Genomic DNA, 23,819 nt, shown 5'->3' with positions numbered 1-23,819 from the left:
TTACATGGTGGCATCATGTGGGTAAAAATTAGCATAATAATACCACATTCGTCTGCATGTATAGAATCATATGTCTGTGTGGCCACTTGCTCTATCATGGAATATTTAGGGCAGAGGTTCCTTAAATTTCTGTCTGCAGGAATCACCTTGAGAGTGTCTAGAAACGAGGATTTCTGGCATCAACCCAAGAGAGTCTGACTCAGTAGTCCTGGGATGATTCTGATACAGAGATCAATCCAAGAACTGCACTCTAACCCAATTTTGTTAGGTAACCGTCAGACTATATTATTTTATCTGCTGAAGGAGGCAGTAGAGTCTAGAAGATGAAAATGAGCTTCATCGGGTCCCTTGGCTTTAACATTGCCGCTGACTTTCAACTCCTTCTCCTTAGTGCTTCCATTTCTATGTCTGTAAAATGGGCATAACGACGTGACTCTTGTGTTTGCTCAGGTCTTAGAAAAAAATTTAATTTCAAATTTGGGAAGTAAGTGAAAACCATCATGTGAAGTGTTTGAATGTACACATCCTCAGATGCTTCCCCTCTTCTTCGTGTCTTTCATGTACCACATCACTTTTTCTTTTACATTTTTCTTGATCTAATCTTTTTTAAACCAGCATATCTGATTCCGTGGTAAAGGAAAGCCCTCTCCCAGTGTCAAATGACAACAGGTCTTTGTCACAGTGTAGGTTTAAGGCTTCTTCATCCCATGTGCCAACTAAACACGTAGAGCTTTTGTCTGCAGGTAAAAAGATCACAAAGGGTCAATGTTTTGCTAGCTCAGCGTCAGTGGGTCAGGTTTTCCCAGGGCTTAGTATTTACTGATGGAACACAGTTCTTCTGGCCTCCTCGAGCTTTAGTTTGTTCAGATAAAACCTCCGTTTGTTTTCATGCCTTGAGTCTGTCCAGAGCCGGCTGCCTTCTTCCAGGCAGCTTTGGTAAGTCAACAGGACAGTTTCATTAACAGCAGCAGCTATGAGGCTTGTCTATAGGGGACTCCTCATCACCTGTTTTGGCTTACCCAGGTTCTCTGAGGTGTGTTTCCATCATGGCAACTGTGATAGGTGGGAGCTCTTCCACCGCTGCTAGCCGATGACAACAGGCCCTTGTCCATCACTCTTCTTTGCTCATGCCCAAGGTCTCTGATTAATCCTCACCATTCTCTGAAGCCAGCTACATCATTCTTATAAGGCTGTAGAAATTCAAACAAAGCAAATGAACATTGAAGCGAGTTCTCTATCAGAACCTGTTTTCTCCACAGAGCCATGGAAGCCCACACTTCCTGTCAGCTCTCTCTTTCCGGTAAAGACTCCCTACCTCACATGCCTCCCCACTGCCACCAAAACAGTGAAAACCAAGCCCATCAGAAGTCACGGGAAGAGTGGGCTACATTTAATAAAATTAGGACTTAATTATGAAAACTTGAGCAAATGGTTTTGCTGTGTCTAGTTACAAAAGTGGAAAGGAGTGGTGATAAAGATCCTCCTGTGGGCACAGTAGGACACCTGTTAGGTCACCCAGGACCTGCAGTCCCCACTTAGAAGGCTGCCTGCTCACCCAAGTTTGCTACAGGCATCAGCCTGACGGGTGCCCCCCGCACCCCGGTAGTAAATATTAGGTATGGAGAGAGAGACTCCTCAGGACTTTTCCCTTTTAAGTCCCATAAAGGATCCCAGTTACTTGTAATCCTCAGAGAATTCATGTCTTTTTTTCTTCTCTCCTTAACTAGTAGAAGTTTAGCTGGCTTTTGGGTAACTCAGGGGGTGTCAGTGAAAGTAACTGTCATTTGTTTGCAAATGAAACCTGAGCTTTCTGAAAATGACTCCCGTGTAAAATCTTTCCCCCATAACACTCCTCCAGCCTTCTAGTTGATTTTAGATAGTTTCCTGTTCTCCCACCTCTTGGAAGTATTCCATGGCACGCTGAGCAGACACTTTTAGTCAAAAACGTCTATAAATAGCAGATTTTCCTGCTTGCTGCCTTCTCTCTGAGGCTTTCACAAAGGAGGTGAAACAAATCCACCAGAAACAAGAACTCTTGGTGAGGGGTGTGTGGTGAGGCTTATGAAAAATCAGATCCACAAACCGAAAATTGTCGTGTAGGTCGCTTTCCCATATTTAACTTAGGCAATCACTGCATGAAAAAAAGAAGCATTTTATTTCATGCCAGATGATCTCATGAACTGAACAGTCAATCAAAAATATCTCATATGCGTTCTCAGCCTTCTTTAAAGATACATATTTTGCCTTTCACATTGCTTTTTAAAAAAACCCCCAAGGCCAGCTGTTATTTATTAGATTCCATTGGTAAATCTAGTAACCAGTTTCTGTAGCTATTCTATGATAGGAAATTTGAAACTACTTCCTCGTTTCTCCTCCAAACTGTCCTTGCTTCCAGAGAGCTTTGACTGTCTGACCTGCCTTCTCTTTGTCTTCTGTGCCCACCCATCGTCAACAGCACCAGGTCTCCCAAAGTGGTATCATGGAATTCCCTGGAAGACTGGACGTGTGGCAGGCAAGACCTTAATATCATCCTTCTCTGATCTCGCTGCCATCAGCCTTGGAAATCACATACGTGAGGTTAACTAGGCTCCCTCCTGCTGCCGCCTTCCCACACCCTCACCCTGTTGAGCAAAAGAGAACTGGGCTTCGCAGGACTCTCCCCTTTTCCTTTCTTCCTCTTCTCTCTTCTTTCCCTTACTTTTTAGGTAGCTATTTTATTCTATAATGTGGAATGGGAGGTTATTCAAAACCCAGTTTACAGATGTGGAAACGGAGGCCTGGATATTAACTGGCATTTGCATGGCTCCTCAGTTGTAGAGAGAAAGTGGTGGAGAAGCAGAGACAGCAGGCGGTCTTGCTCAATTCCTCTTACTCCATCTGTTGGTGGTCCTCAGTCACGCAGCACGAGGTGTTCATTAACCTTGGTGTTCTGTAAACTCCAGAAATTCTGCTGCTGGCCCCTCCCCCTGCTTTTCCTTCTATTCACTGGGTCTAATTGGGTTGTGGCTTAGTCTGTTGCTTAAGCTTCTAGAGAGTGCATCTCATTGTGCCTTTCTTTATGAACTTCCAGGGAACATGCGCAGTCAGTATAAGCAGATATCTGAGAGAACTGAAACATAGAACTTAAGAACATAGACTTAAACCCTGATCGGTCCGATTCCAAAATCTATTCACTTTCCACCATGTCATGCTGCCTCTGCTTTGTGAATATTCCCTTTGACCTTTTCCTGAAGGATTGTTTGTTAATGCGAATTTATTTTAATAGGAATTTTAAAAAATGATTAACTATAGTTAAACAACAGATTCTACCTCTATGATTAAGTGTAAACCTAAATCCAGTTTGGAAAGTTGCCATGTTAAAAAGCAAGTAATATATGAGATTAATTTGCAAAGCCAGATATATAAAATGTTAAATTGTAGTAGAACAATATTATTTTATTTACTGGAAAATTATGTCTCAGCCTATGAAAGAATCATCGCTCGAGGCTGTTTTTGCTTTTTTGTTTGTTTCAATGAGAAACAATACTATTGACCTCTTGAGACTGCCAACCTGATTGTAGTTAGAACATTGTTCATAACACTGTAAGGTTATGTCCAAACAAATGCTGTCTGCCCATTTAATATCCTTTGCTTGGATTACTTTGGAGATGTTTGCTTCTATAAGAAATAATTTCACTGAAATGATGAAGAACTAAACTAGGAATCCCCAAACCCATTTCCTCTATGTCAGTATGACTTTATTTTTTGCCCTTTTGGGATAGTTATCTCTCAGGCATATTGTGAGCCAGAATTCTGCTTGGTGCATGAACTCCATGTATCCTAGATTGTTAACTAAATATTTGCAAAGTTCACCAATTTTACTATTTATTAAATTACCACTCCAAGTCAGAAAGAAAAGATATGTTTCCCTAAAGGACTACCTTTAGAATGCTTCTTAATTACCTATAAAAATATAAACTGAATTAGGTGAGTCACATAATATCCAATGCAGAGCTCTCGTGTATATTATCTTAGAGGCAGCTGCATATATCCAATAAATAGTGCTGTTAGGGAATGTTAGTAGAGTTTAAACTAAATTCCTATAATAGATAATAATACAGAATGGTCAGGCTTTTGAAATCCATCAGGATAAAAGGTGCCATACTCAGTTACGAACTTGGAAGTCAATGTAGTCTTCCTTATCCTTCTTCTCAGCTCACTTTGGATTTTTCCTCATGTACATGTGTCTCATTGCAGATAATTCACTATTCTAGCAAGCCCTCTTTTAATGCCCTCTCCTTTTTGTTTAAGCCCAGATGAAGTTAATTTAAAGTAATGAATACAGTCTTAATATGTTCCACAGCCTCCACTTTCTCTTGCTTCAATATTTTATAAAATATCCCCATGCCTAAGAATGAAGTATTAATTATTCACTTAACAGGGACTTGTAAGTAACTAAGAAATGAAAGAATTCACTAAAATTAAACCACACCAATTTAATCTCGTTTAATTATAGTAATGGATGAATAGAAGGTAGCGTTGTATTTCTTAGCTTCAACCAGTGATAAATCTATCCAACTATCATAATATGTATTCCCTTTGCATCATCTAGACCATAAGTGTATAATGAAAAATTTTGTTAAATGCTTGAATAGAACTGCCATTCTCAACAAGCCTTTAATTCAGCCAAGATTTATTCAGCACCTGTTTGACCCAGAATGAAATCCAGGAGAGGTGACTAGATGAAAGTGGGAAAGGGAGAGACCAGTTTAGAGAAAGGAACAGAACAGATCGGGTAGCTGACTACCCTGCTGCTGAGAATAAGTAAATGAAGGATTTCGTCTCTAGGTGATAAGATGATATGAAATATTTTTTTCTAAAACACTCAAATTTCTCGAAGATGAAGGAAACAGCCTAGTCTGGAGGTCAAGACTGGAGGCCAAGTCCAAGCAATTTAACTCTCTCAACTTAATGTGGCATTTCTAAGGACAAGCAATGGTGTGAGGATGAGAAAGAGCAGGGACGGTCTTTCCAGAGTGGCATGAGAGGCATCAGGCTCCTGAGCCCAGTGACCAAGCTGCTGGCCCCAGAGGCAGAAGGGCTGACGGGTCCTGGAGAAGCAATCTGAGCAGATGGCAGAGCACTGTTGGTGAGGGAAAGCATCCTCACGCTCATGCAGCACTGGGGGCTCAGCTCAGCTCAGCAGCAGGCCAACAGGATGCGATCACCTAGATTCTGTGGATGGCGGTGCAGTACTGTGCACCCGGAGAATTGAAGTGCAGCTGGCCCACCCTTGGAGACCTAAAAGTTCACAGGCACGAGAAGAGTAGAGAGGGCAAGTCAGGAGATAGCCCCAAGGAATAATGAGTAGGTTTATTATTACACCAAAACCTAACTGTATCCCCAGATCATACACTTGAGGATGCAACTCTTAGATTGGGAAGAGTTTTCCTAACAAAGGTATCGGATCTCAAGCAAGGTGAAAAGATGCTTGTTATTAAAAATGTGTAACAAGAAGCTGGATGAACACGTCAGGGATAGAGCAAAGGAAATTTCCCTATTTGGTGAAATGAGGGCACATGGCCCCTAGGGTTCCTTTTAAATCAAATAATCTAGTTCTATGCTGTCCAATATGGTAGCCACATGTGGCTATTTAAATTTACATTAATTAAAGTTAAATAAAAATTAAAATTCAGTTTCTCAGTCCCGGGAGCCACATTTCTAGTGCTCAGTAGTTATGTGTGGCTGGTGTTTGCTGTATTGGACCATACATGTAAAACATTTCCATTGTCATACAAAGTTCTTCTGTACAGCATTGCTGTAGTTGTTTTTTGTCCATTTTAATATATTGACTTCTATTAGAGATTTGGGCTTTGCCAAGACAAGGTAACATCCTGTTGTGATGTCCCAGTGCTTAGAGGTGTCCGAGCTGGCTGGTATTTTTCTGTGTGTCCACATGGGCACAGGGAGGCACAGTGAGAGTGAGGGCTGCCCGGTGTGAACACCTCTTCCTCCACTTACCGCCTAGATGGCATTAAATATATCACTCCACCACTCAACTTCTCTTTCTTCATTTGCAAAAAGACTCACCTTGTGGAGTTCTTCTGAGGAGTAAATCCTGTAAAGTACCGAGTTTTCAATAAGTACAACCAACTTTTCACTGGAAACATGAGGACTCGCCTGGGATTTTGCCCAGATTCCCACCCACCATTTATCAGTCACTCGTTACACGTGGGGCATTGTACTGGGCACATCACAACACTGTGTCCCTTGATCTTCCCATCCGCCCCGGCGCTGTCCCCTCTGGGAGTCCTATGCTGCTCTTACTCTGCATTTTGTGCCTGACTCGCCATTAGCTGAGCAGGCAGTACCTGGCATGATACTTCCGTTCACACTCTCTGAGCTTTGGGCTGAAGCTGTCTGTCAGATGCTAATCCTCATCTGTGATTCTCTTCCTCATTTATGAAAGATGTCTGCGAAACTTTTCTCCTACTCACATTTATTTGTAAATTACAATGTTTTGGCACCTCTAGGAGCTGCATCTGGGTGCAAATGGATTCAGAAATGGCAAGCCATAGTAATATCTGCTACAGCCAGTCACACAGCTGGTGCCAATCAGACAAGTCCCCTACCCCCCCAGCAGGTGTGGTTTGCTCGTTACCTGCAGCGCTTTTGCCCAGCTCACATTCTTCTGCCTTTGACCAAAGGGCAAGAGCTTTCTACAGAAGGCCTTGCAGTGCTCGCTATGGTTATCCAGGGCAGCGTTTACTTTACCCCATTCACTGAGATGAGGGAGTCTCACACCTTCCCGCTGCACCCTAAAAACTTAATGTACTGACTTATAGGTGTCAACGCTAGACTTAAGCACGCCATTCTGAACTGTAAACGTAACTACCTGTTTAGTTAATAGTCAGAGGTCTCATGGAATAATAACCAGGATGTACTTTCTAAAGTCATCTTCTGTTTTAAGGGAACAGGTATTATCAAAAACATGCTGTCTGGCCTCATTTGTTTACCTACCAAACTTAAAAACTGTCTTTTCTCATCATGCTCTCTGAAACCAAGTGTCCTTGGCCATGTTTGAGGCCTCGAAAGAGAGAGATTGCCTCAGCCCAGCAAGCCAGAGAAATGCCCTAGGTGGCAGGCCACATGGAAAAGCTTACTTTCCAGAGAAGCCCTTTCTAGAAAGGCTTATTAAGGGAGGGCTCCCTATAGCAGACCCTAGAGGAGGAGGGTTTCCAGGCCCAGGGTATCACGGGGAGCTTATTCATAGGGCTGGAGCAGCCCGGGAGCAGAAGGACAAGCTTGCACATTTGACTGACTTCTGAAGTAATCCTGCCCTGAGAAGAGCGTTTGGTGGAGTGAGGGGTGGGGTGGGCGTTTGAGCAGAACTCAAATGCAGAAAGGCAGGGTGTACCCCTCAACCTAAGTCAAATGTTCTTGACCTGGGGCTGTGGACATTTAGGGTGTGCAAGAATGGACTCCAGGGGGTCAGTGAACTTGTGAACTTACATAAAAAATTGGGGAGGACGGCTGCTTGCGTTCATCCTACTTAGGAGAAAAGTCCTTAACTTTTATCATGTCCCCGAAAGAGGTAAAGAGCTGCTAACAAGTTTAAATTATGATATCTTTAAAATTAGGTAGCTTTTTCCTTAAAAACTTAAAATTGATGACTTTCCTTTTTCCTTACAACAGTTAATTAGAAAGGCCTTTTTGGTTATAACCTTAGAATAATTTGAAGAATTGTTTTTTAAAGAGTAAATATTGTGGGTGAATATTACCTAAAATTGGTAGATCCTCTGCTATAACTTGGAGATTCTACTGTAAAGTAAACCTTGTAATAGGATTTACTGTAAAGGAGCTTTTCCTGAGTAATCAATTCAATTCAAGTAACAAAAAAAAAGAAGATGTGCTATATGCAAGGGTTGAAGCAAACAGGAGAAGGGAATTCAAAGATTTGTAAAACAGTTCCTATTCTTAGGGAGTTTATAGTCTGGTGGGAAACTAGATAGTTAGGTAAATAAAATACAAGGCAAAGTAAGAAGAAGCATAAAAAGACCTGAACACAGATTATTGGGGTTTATAGGAAGAAGAATTCCAACCTGGGCTTCAGGAAAGGAAGGATAGACGAGAAGAGAGGTATCCCCACTTGAAATGCTATATCTCTGAAACTTTGGTTTCATTTCTATGGAAGCATATTGAGAGAGGTTTGTCTTAGCATTTTCCCATTGTCTATTAATCTCTCTGTAATTCAGCCCTGAGTCCCACATGCCTAACTTAGTGCCTAGTAAACACCATTTATGGATGCATGGATGGGTGGATGGATGGATGGCTCACAGGCAAGAGAGAGGGAAGGCACAAGGGAGAGCAAGGAAGGGAGAGAAGAAGAAATAGGGTACACATCATCATAGTAGTTATCTCAGCAGCCAGCTTAGTTCAGAGTCTTGTGGCAGAGCAGTTGGAGAAGAGGTTAGAAAGGTGGACATTCTCATGGGTCAGAAGTCCAGGCACAGCCTGGCTCAGCTGAGTGTTGCGCTCAAGGCCACTCAAGGTTGTAATAAAAGTAGCAGCTGACCTGGGCTCTTATGTGCTGCCTCTGGGGAAGTTTCTGCTTCCAAATACATTCAGGTGGATGGCAGAATTCAGTTCTTTGTAGCTGTACAACTGAGGTCCCTTCTCTGCAAGCCAACAAATAGCACATGGAATCCTTATCATGCTTTGAATCTCTGACTTCTTCTGCCACATCTCTCTGACTTTTTCTTCTGCCCTCAGCCAGGATAAAACTCTTCTTTTTTACAAAAAATTTTATTTTATTGTGGTAAAAATATACATAACATAAAGCTCTTCTTTTAAGGGCTCATGTGATTACGTTGGGTCCATCCAGATTAGTAGAGGATAATCTCCCTATTTTAAAATCATTGATTAGTAACTTTACTGACATCTGCAAAGTCCCTTTTGCCATGAAACATAACATATTCATGGGCATGACACCAGGGGGTGGAGACCTTGGAAGCCAAAATTCTCTCTACCACGATAGTTATCAACAGAGTCAATATAAATAGTGAATTGGTGAGGCGAGTACCCTCATTGACAGCTGTTCCATTTGAAGGCCATGAAGTTCCTTCTAGGAAGAGCAAGTACAGTCTTGGAGCCTGACAGCTGTGTGCAAACCCTGTGTTTTACTGATTATGCAACTTTGAGTGAGTTATTTAACCTCTCTCTTGATCTCCTGCTGTGTAATATGGAGATAGGAACAATACCTCTCACATAGGAGTTTTAAGAGGATTAAATGTGTTAATGTAATGTAAAAGGTGTAGAACAATGCTTGCAAAAGGGACATTATATAATGCCTCAATAAATGCTGTTATTTTTATTAAGCCTGAAAACAGGTGGCAGCAACGTGAATTGAAACAAGAGAACAGATTTAAGAGGGATTGCAGAAGTTACTTTTAGAGATCACAATTTCATTTAGTCAGGCTTTTGATGAAATGAAATCCTACAGCATCTGTATTAGTTTCCTGTGGCTGCTGTAATGTTACCACAAACCTGGTGGCTTAAAGCAACACAAATTTATTATCTTACAGTTCTGGAGGGCAGAAGTCTGAAATGGATCTCACTGAGCTGAAATCATCGTATCAACAGGGCTGTGTTCCTTCTGGAGGTTCTAGGGAGAATCCATTTTCTTGCCTTTTTCAGCTTCTAGAGGCAGCCTGTGTTTCTTGACTCCTGGCTACTTCTTTCATCTTTGGAGTCGATTGCTTCAGTCTTATCTCTGCTGCTGTGGTCCCGTCTCCTTCTCTGACTCTCCTGCCTCTCTCTTTCACTTGCAAAGATCCTTGTAATTACATTGGGCCCACTCAGGTAGTCAAGGATAATCTCCCCATCTCAAGATCATTAACTTAATCACATCTGCAGAGTCCCTTTTGCCATGTAAGGTAACATATTCACACATTCCATGGATTAAGACACCGGCATCTTGAGGGAGCCATTATTCTGCCTACCGCAGACTCTACTGCCTAATACGGGATATATTTTTTAAACCTAACCATTTTTTAAACTTTATATGAAAATGCATGAAATCATCCATCCAGCACATATCAGCTAAATGAGATCACTATATATATGCACTGGATGTGTCTTTTATATGGAGATGGTACGAAAAGCCATCAGTTTCTGTGTTTGTTAGATTATTTTCAACTATTAGACTTAGAATTCATCCATTCAAAAAGAAAAGTGCAAGCAAATCTTAGTATCTTCAAATAACTTAAATATTCTAACTTTGAATAATTATTCTGCAGAGACTTTTTTTGCTCTTTATGTCCTTTTCGGGTGGAGACAATCACAAATGTCTAGACTGTTGTCTAAGCTGGAGGGCGCGCTTCTAAAGCAAGTGTTTCCTTAGCACACTACATCCCGGAGCCCTCTGTTGATGTAGCATCCTAGTACATAATCTGTGCATGAAGCCGTTTTCTTTCTCTACATTACAAACAGTTTAACAGCCTTAGTAATAGGTTTCTTCACTTTCAAATGACTAAAGTAATTTCCCACCAATTAGCTATTTTTGTTGACCTCACTACACTAGAGATCCTCAATCTAAGTTTTATTTTAGCAATCACAATTCTCTCATCTAATTAACAAAAAAACTGGGCCATTGCCTCAGTGGCCTGCATTCAACCTTATTTTGACTGGCAGTTTTCTAATAATACCTCACTCTCCTTTCCATCCCTGTACTTATAATAGTAGTTTCTGTTCCATTGAGTTCATTCTCTTTCCCCAGTTCTCTTTGCCCCCATTCTGGTTTTTTTTCACATTTCTTTTCCTTTTACTTCATAACCTATTCAAATCTTTTACTGTTACAGATGCTTCAGGAAGCATTCAATTATTTATTCAGTAGAAATTCCGGGAAGGAGACAAGCTGGGCCAATGGGTATGCAAAATGTTAAGGCTTTTTGTACATATTACCAAATGACCTCTAGAAAGGTTGTCTGAATTTTCACCCAGTACCAGTTTCCGTTCTTGACACTCTTTTCAGAACATTCTTCTGTATTGTACATACAAATCTCTACCTCCCTTTAACTTGGATGTAGAGCTATGTGAAATAAATCTAACTGCTCTTCCACCTGGCACTCCTTCGGTGTTTAATGAAAATTATTATTTGCCCCTAAGTCTTCATTGTTCCATCTTCAAAAGACCTAGTTGCATTGGCAATTCTCTAAGAACAGGACTTTAAGAACTTTCAGCATGCCAGATGACAAATTGTATCTAGTTCCAAGGCAAACAACATCCCTCTTAACTTATGTAAAATTGTGTGAACAATATTTCAGTTGAATTCGGACTTCACAGTGTCCACTGAAAATCTTTGGATATGAGCACCCTACTTTTATCTATGTACTAGCTTGTCTAGCAGCCATGCCAACCTGTCTCACACTCAAATAAAATTTTTGAGCCATTTTTTCACATGAAATCATGTTGACATGTTTTTCCCACCCTGCACTTTGCACTTGGATGATTGAACATAATGTAGAATAGTATATTTATCTTTATCAAATCTCATCTTATAGATATGAATATGTCTTTCTGGCCAAGGGCCACCCCTTACTCTTGTGCAGGTTGTGCACTATCTAACTCTAGGGAACACGTTTATGTTAGTAGTTATCTTAGTGTTATTTATTTATTACTACAATTTTCTGGCAAATGGCAGTAGAATCTTGAGGAAGGGACAGCTTGTTTCTAATTCAACCACCTAACAGTGCCATTTGCACTACTGCAAAGAATGTTTCTGCTGTCCAAATTGGAGAATACTAAATCTGAAATCCAATATTTTAAATATTTTCCCAAGAGGTATTATATTGTAAATCTCATAATAATGTCTAATATATTATCATCAAAGTTGATGATTTAAAACATGTTCAGAATAGAACCAAAAAAGAAAGGCTTTATGCATGCCACTAGAGACCATTCTATAGTTTATCATGAAACTATTTACATACCATTTAGGGAAAGTCATTCAACCAGTTATGAATCTCCTATTCAGTACTTATTTCTTTATTTTGTTTTAAAGAAGTGTATAATTTTATTACAGTTATTATTGGGGAGGTTCATATAGTTAATATACATTTATTGGGAAAATTTTGTAAAATGCATAAGAAAATAAAGAAGATAATAGAAATTACCCGCAAATATCACTGTGAACATTTCTGTTGTTGTTGCTGTTCTTTGAAAAGACTAGTAATATCGATAAACCTCTGAATAACCTCACCAAAGAGAAAAAAAGAAAGCATAGTATAAACCCTATAAGGAACAAAGAAAAGAACATGGATAAATATATAGTAGATGTTAAATCTGTCATGCGAATAGAATAGAAATAGACTTCATACCAAATACATGAAAACTTAAGTGGATAATTTCTTAGAAAAAGAAATTTTTCAAAACTCAATAAAAACAGAAACCTTGAATATATCCATAACAGTCTAAGAAATTTACACATCAATTTAAAATTGACTCAGAAAAAAAAGTACCAGACCCAAATAGTTTTATGAAACCTGCAAGAGAAGGATATTGCCCCCGTACAAAAGTTCTGGAGATCTAAACAAAAGAAAAGTTGGCCAATTCATTTTAGGATTTAGTGCAGTCTTAGACAAGGGCAATTTAAGAAAAGAAAGTTTTAACACAATTTCTTTCATGAACCTAATGCGAAAATCTTAATAAATATTTCAATAAACTTAACTAATTATAAATAATGTAAAATAAGATGATCAGATGGAATTTATTTGGTAATGAAAGGAAGGCTTAACATTACAAAAGATATTCACATAATTCACAGCATTAGATTAAAGGAGAAAACGTGTATGACTATCTCAATATATGTGTAAAATGCATTTCGTAATATTCAACAGCCATTAATGATTTAACAAAAAAAAATCATACCAAATTAGGAATAGAAAAAAATTCTTAAAGTATATCTATATATATATAACTTACAGAAACTTCATGTAATGTTGGATCACAAAGGTATTCCTTATAAATTCATGAGGAAAACAATAAACTTCTAAAATATATTGAACTAGGTTTTGGCCACTGGTATAAGTGACATATGACATTATATTAGGTTTAGGTGTACAACATAATGATTCGATATTTGTCTACATTGCAAAATGATCATCACAATGAGTTTAGTTAACATCTGTCACCATACATAGTTGAAAATTTTTTTTTCTTGTGATGAGAATTTTTAAGATCTGCTCTCTCAGAAACTTTCAAATATGCAATGCAGTATTATTAACTATAGTCACTATGCTGTACATTACATCCCCAGGACTTTTTATTTTATAGCTAGAAGTTTGTACCTTTCGACCTCCTTCACCTGTTTCACTCATCCCCCACCCCCTGCCTCTGGCAATCACCAATCTGTTCTCTGTATCTATGAGCTCGGTTGGATTTTTTTTTAGAGTCCATATATAAGATCATACAGGATTTGTCTTTCTCTGCCTGACTTACTTCACTTAACATAATGCCCTCAGGGTCCATCCACATTGTCACAAATGGCAAGATCTCCTTCTTTTTTCTGGCTGAATAATATTCCATTCTATATATACCACATTTTCTTTAGCTCTTCATCCATGGATGGAAACTTAGGTTTTCTATATCTTGGCCATTGTAAATAATGCAATGAACGTGGGGGTATTGGCCACTGGTTCTTTTCTGATGTTTTGCTGTTGAAGTCATGTCTATCTATAGCTTGTCCTCTAGTATTTTCCCATAGAAAGGCTCATTTAAATAATATTACCCAAATTCTGACATATTGAAAGCTATCTTTTTTACTTGAGTCTTTATACTTGAAAGAGAGCTTGACCAGATAGAAAATCCTTGGCTCCTGCTTTCTGCCTTAATATTTTATAGATGTTGCTCTGCTATGTGCTGGGGTTAATTGTTTCTGTGGGTAAGTCCAAAACTTCATTTCCTCTCCCTTAAACTGATTTTATCTTTTTGCCTGACTGCTTAAAGAATTCTTTCCAAAAATTTTTCTAAGTCTTCATGTTGACCATTCTAGATGACTTTTCACTGACAAAATGGGGGTACTTTTTCAATAAGTAGATTGAAGGCATTTTTTATTTCAGAAAAGTTTTCTTGAATTATATTTTAAGATAATTATTCTATTCCATTGCTTTGACTTCCTCCTTTGGGTTTATAGCAATGCATATGTTGGATATATTTCCTTGACTCCCTAATCCTTCTTTATCTTTTTTATCTCTGCACCGTTTCTTTGTTTTTTTCATTTTTATCTTTTAAGTGTCTCCATTTACCTTCCTTTCCTTCAATTCTGCCAGTTCCTATTTCACATCCTCCAGCTATCTATCAGCAACTTTTTGTTGCCTTCTCACTTCTTCCCTGAGTTCTTATAATTCTACTTTGTGATCTTCCTTTATAGCTGTAATTGCCTCATTAGTTATTGTTTTGAATTTGTGTCAAGCTTTTAATCTTATTTGTGGCAACATATTTTTCCAGTGCATTTTCATTATTTACAAGAAATTTGTGCCTGCTCTTTTTCATATTCCTTATAGTACCTGCATGTATATTCCTTTTATATTACTGCTACTTGAATGAGTTGCATTTTCCTAAAGAATCAGAAGAAGGTTCCTGTGGAGGGAATGGTGGGCAGTAGTTTTCCAAGCCTTCATGAATCAAGGGCTTCCTTTGCTGTTGCTACAGTTGTAAACTGTTTCTTCATAATATGATGCATCTTTGTAGACACTCATCCTCTGACTCTCAGACCAGACCTAGTTCTTTTCTCCCTCAATTACTTCATGCATGACCTCACAGGCTGTCTGTCACATGGGGACACAAATGATATAGTCATTTTCAGAAAGAATTTTTCTGGCTCTTAACGAGCTTTGCCCATTCACCCTCACCACCTACATTCATCCGAGCCTTTTCCACAGCACTTTCCTCTTAGATTGAGGTCCTCAGTCTTTGAGGAGGAGTGTATATTGGACAGAGCTTTCTGAGCTCTGCCACATCGAGGTCCCCTTCATACCTCCCACCTACCTCCCACGTTACTGTGACTTCCCTCCATGGCTTTCTGCTTGACTCTGACTTTGGAGTTTGTGGGTTTTCTACTGGTTCTGCTGAAAATGTGATTTGTGGGTATTTCTCCTCATTTTGTTGTATTGTTGTTTTTGTTGTTTGGAAAGGATTCCAGGCAGAGAAGTGAGAAAATTCAGTTCCTGTGAAAGCCAGTCCTGTTAACATTTAGAAATATTTTCCTCCTGTTTTCTTTCTATAAAGACGACTTTGCGTAAGGAAGCTCAGGATGTCTGTTTACCTATCAACCATGTTAATCTTTAAACATAAAAATAAAGCAGAGTCGGCTTAGCCTACTACTTCTTTGTAAACCCAGGCTGCTTCTCTTAGTGCTCAGAGACCTTCCACCGAACAGCCGATTGTAGGATGATGCCGCTTTGTACAAGCCCATCAAGCTATAATCTTTTGGATGATTCAAAAGACTTGTCCATCTTTGTCTTTTGCTGTCACATTTCCTCGAACAATCTTTAAGATTGCCCACCTTGATTCTGGGGTCCTACCAAAAGCTCTGTAAGTACAAAAAGATATAATTTGCCTAGGCACTTGAGCATCATGTTTTTAGGTGTGCCTTCTTTTTAAAAAGGAAAATATCTTCATGGGAAAATTAAATTATTCACCTAATAAATCTTATGGTGTTTTAATCAACATCCTGCATGCTAATTTTCTAAGGAAAATATATGTGTTTGACAATAGTGGATCTTCACACAGGAGTGACGTCAGAGCCATGGTGACCAGGGAGAGATACAGAATGGTCAGACCTTGTAAACAAGACTCGTCCTGATGTAGAACACATGCTGTAAATTGTTTTGCTAGAAGCACTTATGCTATCATTACTCTCTCACCACAGCCTGCCAGTTTAAGAGCTTTTTCATTTATTCATTCAAAAAATATTAAGTGCCTACTATGCCAGGCCCTATGTAGATTCAAAGAATACAATGATGATCAGAACCAGACATGATTCCTATTCTCTTGCTCCTTATTGTCAGTGGGGACATATTCAAATCAACCACACAGATAAATTTAAATTTGCTACCATGGTAAGGGCTACTGTTGAATTATGCTAGGATCTCTTCCCTGTCTGCAGTCAGGGCTGTCTTCATTGGGACGAATTGTGGCTGAATTCAGCTTCCCATAGGACTAAAGCCCTTATGGATTAAGAGATAGGCAACTGCTATTTCTTAGCATTCTTCTAAACATCTGGCACCTAAGATCAGACTTCTGAATCCCCGACCCCAAAATATTTATTCCCTGCCTTCCCTCCATGCAATGCATCCCTCCTACTTGCCCTTTTAGAAGAGTGTCCAATGGGGAGGCAGGGTCTCTCCATAGTGAGTTTAACTAAGAGACTCAACCCAAGCAAATCTCTTCAAAGTGCCAAGAGTGTAGTGGTTCATGTACCTCCTAAAGCTTCTGCTCATAAGTACAAGTCAATCCCAAGTGACCACTTTTCTCAATACCTACAAAGGAGGTTATGATACTGTAATAGCGTATTGACTTAAAATGTTCAGGGACACATGCCCTAGGAAGTAATGGTTAGGCTTGGGTCTGAAGGAAGACCTAAAGTAAATTAGACAATGAGCCAAGGGGATCATGCAAAGGCAGGAAGAAACAGCAGGCTCAGAAGTAAATCTAGTGTGGCTAGGTCACCAGGATGGTACAAGATGAGTCTGGGAAGATGTGCAGGACTGTATCATTCAGGGCCCTGGAGGTTGTGTTTAAAATTTCAATCTTTATATCCTTGTTTGTGTGTGTAGGAGGGTAAGAGTGGGGAAAGCTGATATCCGCTTTGCCTTCTGAAAGCATCTCTTTAGATAGAGTGAAAAGATAAGTAAAATAAAAGAAGGAGAACCAGTAAGAAGACAAATATAGTATTCCAAGTGAAAGAAAATGGTGACTGGGACTAGGATGGTGACAGTGATATTGAGGCAAGCAGATAGTTTCCAGACATTCCAGATCTATCGGACTTGGTGGTAGGCAGGGAGAGGGAAGTGTCCAGAATGATACCTGTATTTCTGACTTGCATAAAAGATAGTGTTTCCATTTACTGAAGAAGGGAATTCTAGAAGAGCTATGGTGCATGGAGGGCGAGGAACAAATGAGTGTGATTTTGAAGATGCTGTGTATGAAGTACTTTGAAGTATTTAAGTGAAGTTGTCAAGTACCTGAAGTTCCTATGGGAGATCTGGAATGAAAATATGAATTTATGAGTCATCTGCATATAAGAGGTTTTCCTGGGATTCAAATTTTTCTTCACCACGCTGCTTCCCCTACCATTTCCAATTTGAAGATTATGTTTTTGATAGAGAAAATGGTAAAGTTTGAGAGTGGATGTTTTGTTCTCCTCCTCCCTCCTCCCCACTGCTCCTCCTCCTGCTGCTCCTCCTCCCCTTCCTCCTCGTTCATCATCATCTGTTCACATTATACCATCTGGATCAAGCCTTGGGATTGTCCTTGTTCTTCTATTTGTTCCAATTCATATCTTCTAAAAAGGCTTTTTTTTTTTCCTGTCCTTGGCTTTTTAAATTCCTTTTATTTTTTTTTAATTCACTAACTTCATTTTATTCTTGGCTCTAGCCCTGCTGGTGCATTTATTGTGGATGCTCATCACTTACCTGTGCTCTTCCTTGATTGTGAACCCATCTCGCATGCTTGAAACAAGTTCCTTTAATTTGAACACTTCAAAAGCCTCCTTCTACTTCAGAAACGCTTCTCTTGGGTTGCTTTTTTTTTAAAGCCTTTCTTCTTTTATTCTCATCTAGATCACTTGATATTGTATCATCAGAATTAAGGTCTGTGACCCTACTTTTGCATTGAACCTTCTGCCCCTTCACATTACCTAATCAAAAACAAGCCGCCTCCTTATTCTTCTCCTTTTCTCCTTTCCTCTTTGTTCTCTTCTTCCCCCTCTTTCTCTTTCTTCTCATCCTCCTCCTCTTCTTCTTCTTACTCTCACTCTCTCTGATTTGGGGGAGTTTTCCTTATTGAAAATTAGCCACAATTAGACACCAGCATAAATGGTCCTTGAGGTAGGTTTACTGCTCATGAGTCCCTAAGGGTTTCCCATGTTTGGGGTTATCTTTACTCTTTCACCACCTCTCCCTACCTACCTTTACAGAATTTATTAAATATGTCTAATTCTTATATTTACAAACATTATATGACAATGTTTCTGTGACAAATTAATAATTTTAACATTTTTATTGATATATAATTTGCAAACCATAAAATTAACCTAAAGTATAAAATTTAATGGTTTTAGTATATTCACGGAGTTGTGCAAATCACCACAATCTGAGATAAGAACAGTGTCGTCACTCCAATATGAGACCCTGTACCCATTAGCATTCATTTCCCAGTACTCCTACCCGCAGCCCAGGGCAACCGCTAATCTACTTCCTATCTCCATAGATTCTGCCTATTCTGGACATTTCATAGAAGTGGAATTTTACAATATGTAATCTTTTGTGACTGGCTTCTTTCAATCAGCATACTGTTTTCAAAATTCATCCACGTTATGGCATGTATCAATACTTTACTTATTTTTAATGCCAACTAATATTCCATTGTATGGATATGCCACATTTTTTAATCCATTCATCAGCTGATGGAACTTAAGGTTCTTTTCACTTTTTGGCTTTGTAAATAATGGTGCTATGAACTATGAACATACAGATTTTTGTGTGGACACGTGTTTTCATTTCTCCAGGGTGTATGCCTAAGAATGGAACTTTCTGTTAATATTTGGAGGCAAACCAATCATTTCGTTATTGCTTTTTCTTTATCGTTTCTCATTAGAGGCAGCCATGTTCTTATTAATTCAGGAGGGGAGAGTTTTAGGGTTTGGTTTCTCAACGTGATAAAGACAAGAAAGGTTTAAAAGTTTTCAAGGTAGCATTGCTTTGCTCAGTCTCGCTGTCCTCGTCTATTGATAAATCTAGGCCTGGTCTTGGTGTTGGGATTGCACATTTTACTTGGTAAAGCTGGATTTTAATAAATGCTGCCTGCTCCAATTCTGTGAAGTCAGACACCTGGGAGAGGACGCTGCATAGCTCCTTTGCCCATCTGGAAATGAGACACATGCTTCAACTAATTAAGATTTTTATGGGATGTTTTCTATGGAAGTCACTTTTTTTAGGGAAAAAAAAGTGTTTTCCAAAGGTTTAATTTATTTGAAGAAAATTAATGAATTCTTAAAGAATATGATGAGAATTTTATGTCCGGAGGACAGGTATCTATGGCTGTTTTACCTCTGGAGCCCTAAAGCCTCTGTCTTTATTTGCTGTCTGAATGTTGTATTCCATTTGCGTGTGTGTGCACACTTATCTTCAAAATTGTAAAATGCATCTGTCTTTCCATCAGTAGTCAGACAATCAGGTATTTTTTTTTTTTTTAGAAAATTGCAGAGATCGCTCCCCCACATGGATTTCCCCTAGACAGAATATACATTATCCACTGTTTGTGCTGCAAAGTAAATCAGTAGGTTAAGAATCCACCAAGATAATGAAAGAGCGCACGATGTTATTTTGCTGGGACAGACAGCATGCAGGACACTGTTTTTGCTGTGCAAAACTGCACGGGCTTAAAAATCTGCACTAAGGATTCACTTCAGTGTCATTCTTCGGTTATAAGATTTAATTTCAGTAAGGATCTTCACATGAATAAAAATGTAACTTTGCAAGTCTAGAGTTGTGAGCCATGGCCAACCACACCCCACCTCCCAAGTTCTGTGTTTACTGCCTTACTCACCCACTTTGCATCGGCAAATCATAGAGAGAAGCTAAATGCTCTCAGCTGCACTGTACCAAACCAAAGCTGAGATGAATAATGAACTTAATTTTCCATAAAGACATTCTGTTTGGCATTTCAGCTAATAAGGTAAGCTAATGGCAATTCTGGGCTATGGAAAAGAAAATAAATAGTTTCTTTGTGTTTGATTTCTGTGCTAATCCATAATTTTTCTTTTAACATGCTGGAGTTAATTTCATGTTTCATGATGTCTGTGAATTGGGGATGAACAATTTTCTACAGAGTACCCCCAATGCACCCTTTTCCTTTGATTAGGTTGCTTATGGTACTAGAGGGGCTAAGGGAGAAATCCAGCTTGTTAGTAAGAATGGCATCTGTATAATAATATTTGTATCATTTATAGTGCAAAGTGAATTTAGTTAAACAGCAGAATATTTAGATGCAGCAAAGACAGACAAAATTGTTTGAGTACTGCTTATTGAATATTTAGCATGATATATTGTAAATTGATGTTGAATGTGCTTGAAGGAAAGCAGAATACATACATCATGTTGGTTTCTGAGTCATTTCATTTCTAAGTACATGTTATTCTAGAGAAGGTAGTAATTTTCAATTGTTAAAATTATTCCACAGCTTCAGTTTAGGTAGATTTTATTTTGTAAGGTTGTATTTTTTAAAATAGCAGCATACCAGTAATGTGAATTTTCATTATTACTTCCTTGATTTGCCATGGCTGCAATGATTTCAGTTCATGTGGAAAAGGTACTTGTTTGTCCACTAAAGTTCATGGGATTAAAAACCATCAGACCTCTGAGACTTCCATTGCTACCTTGGCTACTGTATCTTCAAACACAAGAAATGATGAACAGTTGCTAGGCTGGCTTTGCTTTTTGTGATAGAGATTTTCAGGGATTTTTATTTTAGTCAGATCGTAGCACAAATCCCTGAAACTAGCAAAAGCTTTGCAAAATGGGGAAGAAATTGCGATCTTTTCTGTAAGAATGGCAAAAGTGAAAAATATGATTAAGATTTATGTTTTCTGGGCTCACTGTCGTGTCACGTGAAAATCAGAGACTCTATTGTCTCAAAGTAGGTGACCTCAAAAGAGATTTAGAAGGTCTGTTCAAAACAGCCAAAGTATCTGGGAAATTTTGGAGAAATGGAAGGGAAATGTTTCTCATATTCCTATTGTCCGAGCTTCCATTTTGTTTTTTGGCATGGGAAATGAGATGTGGGCACCAGATATTTTTGTTTTGTGGAAATCTTTAAACGTCACAATCGGACTTTTACAGAAAGGGAGGATCTTTTCTTTCCCCTCCCCATTTAAATTGTTCACAATGTCTGTTTTTCCTGGAAGCACAAACCAGATGCTAAGTTTGAGCACAAGTATTTAGTTACCACTAGTGACTTATTTCCACTTACCTATCACCCATGTTCCACCTACCAATTTTAGGCATTTCTCTTAAAAAGCCTCTAACGTAGTAAACCTATGAGAAGTAGGAGTGTGGCATGTTAGTTTATCACAGTTCATTTTTAAGAACCCCAAGACAGACATATGTTACCTATTCATACTTGAAGCTTTTAAAATATGTTCAATTTCTGTTTGTAGAACTCTGTTGGAAGCTCAAATATGATGGGTTATTTGGATTTGTAAGGTGTTTGGGTCTTTTTTCCTCTTTCCCTCCATTCCCTTGCACACTTGTCAGTCCAGACCATCCTTGGCTGCCCCATACTCTTTTTGCTTCTTTAATTCTAATATTTTTCCCATTTCCCTTCTCCCCAGTATCACTGGTCCAGAACCTATGCACTGCACTGTGTCCATTTTAAAGCTAGAAGAAACAAACAAACTAAAAAACCAATTTTTGTAACCACCAAGTTGTTGTCTTCTATTTCCTGTCCTTTGTACAATAAGAAAAGTTTTATACCAACATGACTTTTTATCCACTTTTGCAACTTAAAACCAGCCTGATGTTGAAAACATGCAAGGCTGTGTGACCAGCATCGTTTTCATGATTCTTTTTTCTTAGTGGTCAACCCACTCATGCTCCCAGATGACATGCAAAGTTGTCGGTCCTTTCAAGCTTCCTTCAAGGTGCCAGTGCAAGGCATGTGTTACTGACAGACTCACACGTTAACTCTCCATATTAGTTAATTAAGGGAGAAAATCTAGAGAAAGCAGCACCACTACGTTCCCTTCACACATACACACACACACACACACACACACACACACTTAGCAAAGTCCACAGAGCACCCATCAGCTGAGGACAGTGGTAACTGAGGCAGCAGCATTGTCACAGATGGCCCACCATCATAAGAAGTTCTTGGCACCATGGCAAGGAGGCCCGAGCAGAAGGCAGCAAACAGATTTGTTCCCAAATACACGTGAAGCCCGTTCTTGGGGACAATCAGAATTAAGTGGAGGAGGATCAAAGATGAGAGAGGACTAAAATATCACTAGACTTTGCTTATTATTGTTAATGTTACTTCATGTATGCTCACAGGCTGAAGGACCCCATATCTGCGTTAGGAAAATAAAGGCATCGCTCAAAACCTGCCATCTCTAAAACTGGGCTCAGAACTTTCCCCACTAAGCTTCCTTACCTCGTGTTTCCTATCCCTGTAAATAGCACCACTGTCTACCTATTTCTTTCAACCAAGAAACATGGGGGAAACCTTGGTTTTTCTCTCTACCTCACCCTCATATCTCCAACGTAGATTCATAAAAGTTGGTTGAATAAATGAATGAATAAATGAGGGGGAAAATCACCAAGCCCTAGAAATTTTATTTCTGTTCACTTCTCTGTGTTCCCTCCGCCACTATCCTAGTTAAATCTACGTAGTTTCTCACCTAGATTATTATAGATACCTCTTAAGTGGTCTTCCTACTTTAGTTTTCCTTTAGTTCAGTCCATTCTGTATACTGTAGCCCAAATGATCTTTCATAAATACAAATAGAATCACTAAATCTTCTGCTTATAAATACTTCAATGGTTCCTCCTTACTCTTGGGATAAAGCACAAACTCTTTACCATGACTTACAGGGTATGACGCAATTGGCGGCCTTTTTTCTTCACAGCCTCATTTCTTAACCCTGACTCTGTCCACTCTGCATTTCAGTCCTACTAATCTACTTTTAATTTTCTCACGGTGCCATGTTTTCCTGCCCAGGGCCTTTGCATGAGCTGCTGCCTCTTTTGTCTCTTCTATCCATTCAACTCAAACTCCTCTCTCCCCTACATACTCCCTTTTCAACCTTCTAGTCATGTCTGAGATGGTACTTCCTCCAGGAAGTCCTCTCTGACTGGCCAAGTTTGAGTCCAATACCCTCTCCCACTAATTCTCACAGCATCCATTATTTCCTTATCATGCTTCTTCTATTTTATATAAGATTGCCTATTCCACTAGCCTATGAGTTTCATGAGGTAGATATCTAGTCTTGTATTCACAGTTGTGGTCATGAACAAGCGTAAGTAAATTCTGTCTGAATGCTTGAATAGATACTAGGACTCCTTAACAAGCTTTATTACCTTTTTTTTCCTTGAGGAAGACTAGCCCTGAGCTAACATCTGCTGCCAATCCTCCTCTTTTTGCTGAGGAAGACTGGCCCTGAGCTAACATCCGTGCCCATCTTCCTCTACTTTATACGTGGGATGCCTACCACAGCGTGGCTTGCCAAGCGGTGCCATATCCGCACCCGGGATCCGAACTGGTGAACCCTGGGCCGCCAAAGCGGAACGTGCAAATTTAACTGCTGCACCACCGGGCCAGCCCCCATTACGTTTTGTTTTGATGGGGTTGCAGAAACTAAATGCAATGAATCTTTATGTGACTCATTCCTGAAAAGTACTATGCTAAAGCGGTTCATGTAAATTCTTTAGTCTTCATGTTCTTATTCCCATTTTATAATAGAGAGAACGAGGCTCAAGTTATAAGGGACACTGAGAGTGAGGAATGGGCCCCTCAGTCTGTTTGATTCTAGGGGTCAACTCTTTGTATTCTCCACATAGCCC

General features: G+C 39.2%; 1 protein-coding gene across 27 annotated transcripts in view; it reads left to right on the top strand.

Annotated features, from left to right (window-relative positions):
• DLGAP1 (DLG associated protein 1) overlaps positions 1 to 23,819 on the top strand; it is an 843,303-nt gene that overhangs the window by 535,545 nt on the left and 283,939 nt on the right. Inside the window, exon 1 of one of the 27 annotated variants that reach the window (XM_070629791.1) lies at positions 19,671 to 19,935. The exons of 25 other annotated variants lie outside the window; for them this stretch is intronic. In XM_070629791.1, coding sequence (XP_070485892.1) covers positions 19,885 to 19,935 — 51 coding nt within the window. In that variant the 5' untranslated portion in view covers positions 19,671 to 19,884. Of the gene's footprint in view, positions 1 to 19,670; positions 19,936 to 23,819 lie in introns of those variants that run through there. One more of the 27 variants, XM_070629794.1, reaches the window with a different exon arrangement.

This window comes from Equus przewalskii, chromosome 7 (assembly GCF_037783145.1).
Source record: "Equus przewalskii isolate Varuska chromosome 7, EquPr2, whole genome shotgun sequence".
Classification (NCBI taxonomy): Eukaryota; Metazoa; Chordata; class Mammalia; order Perissodactyla; family Equidae; genus Equus; species Equus przewalskii.
This window is presented reverse-complemented; position numbering and strand designations above follow the sequence as displayed.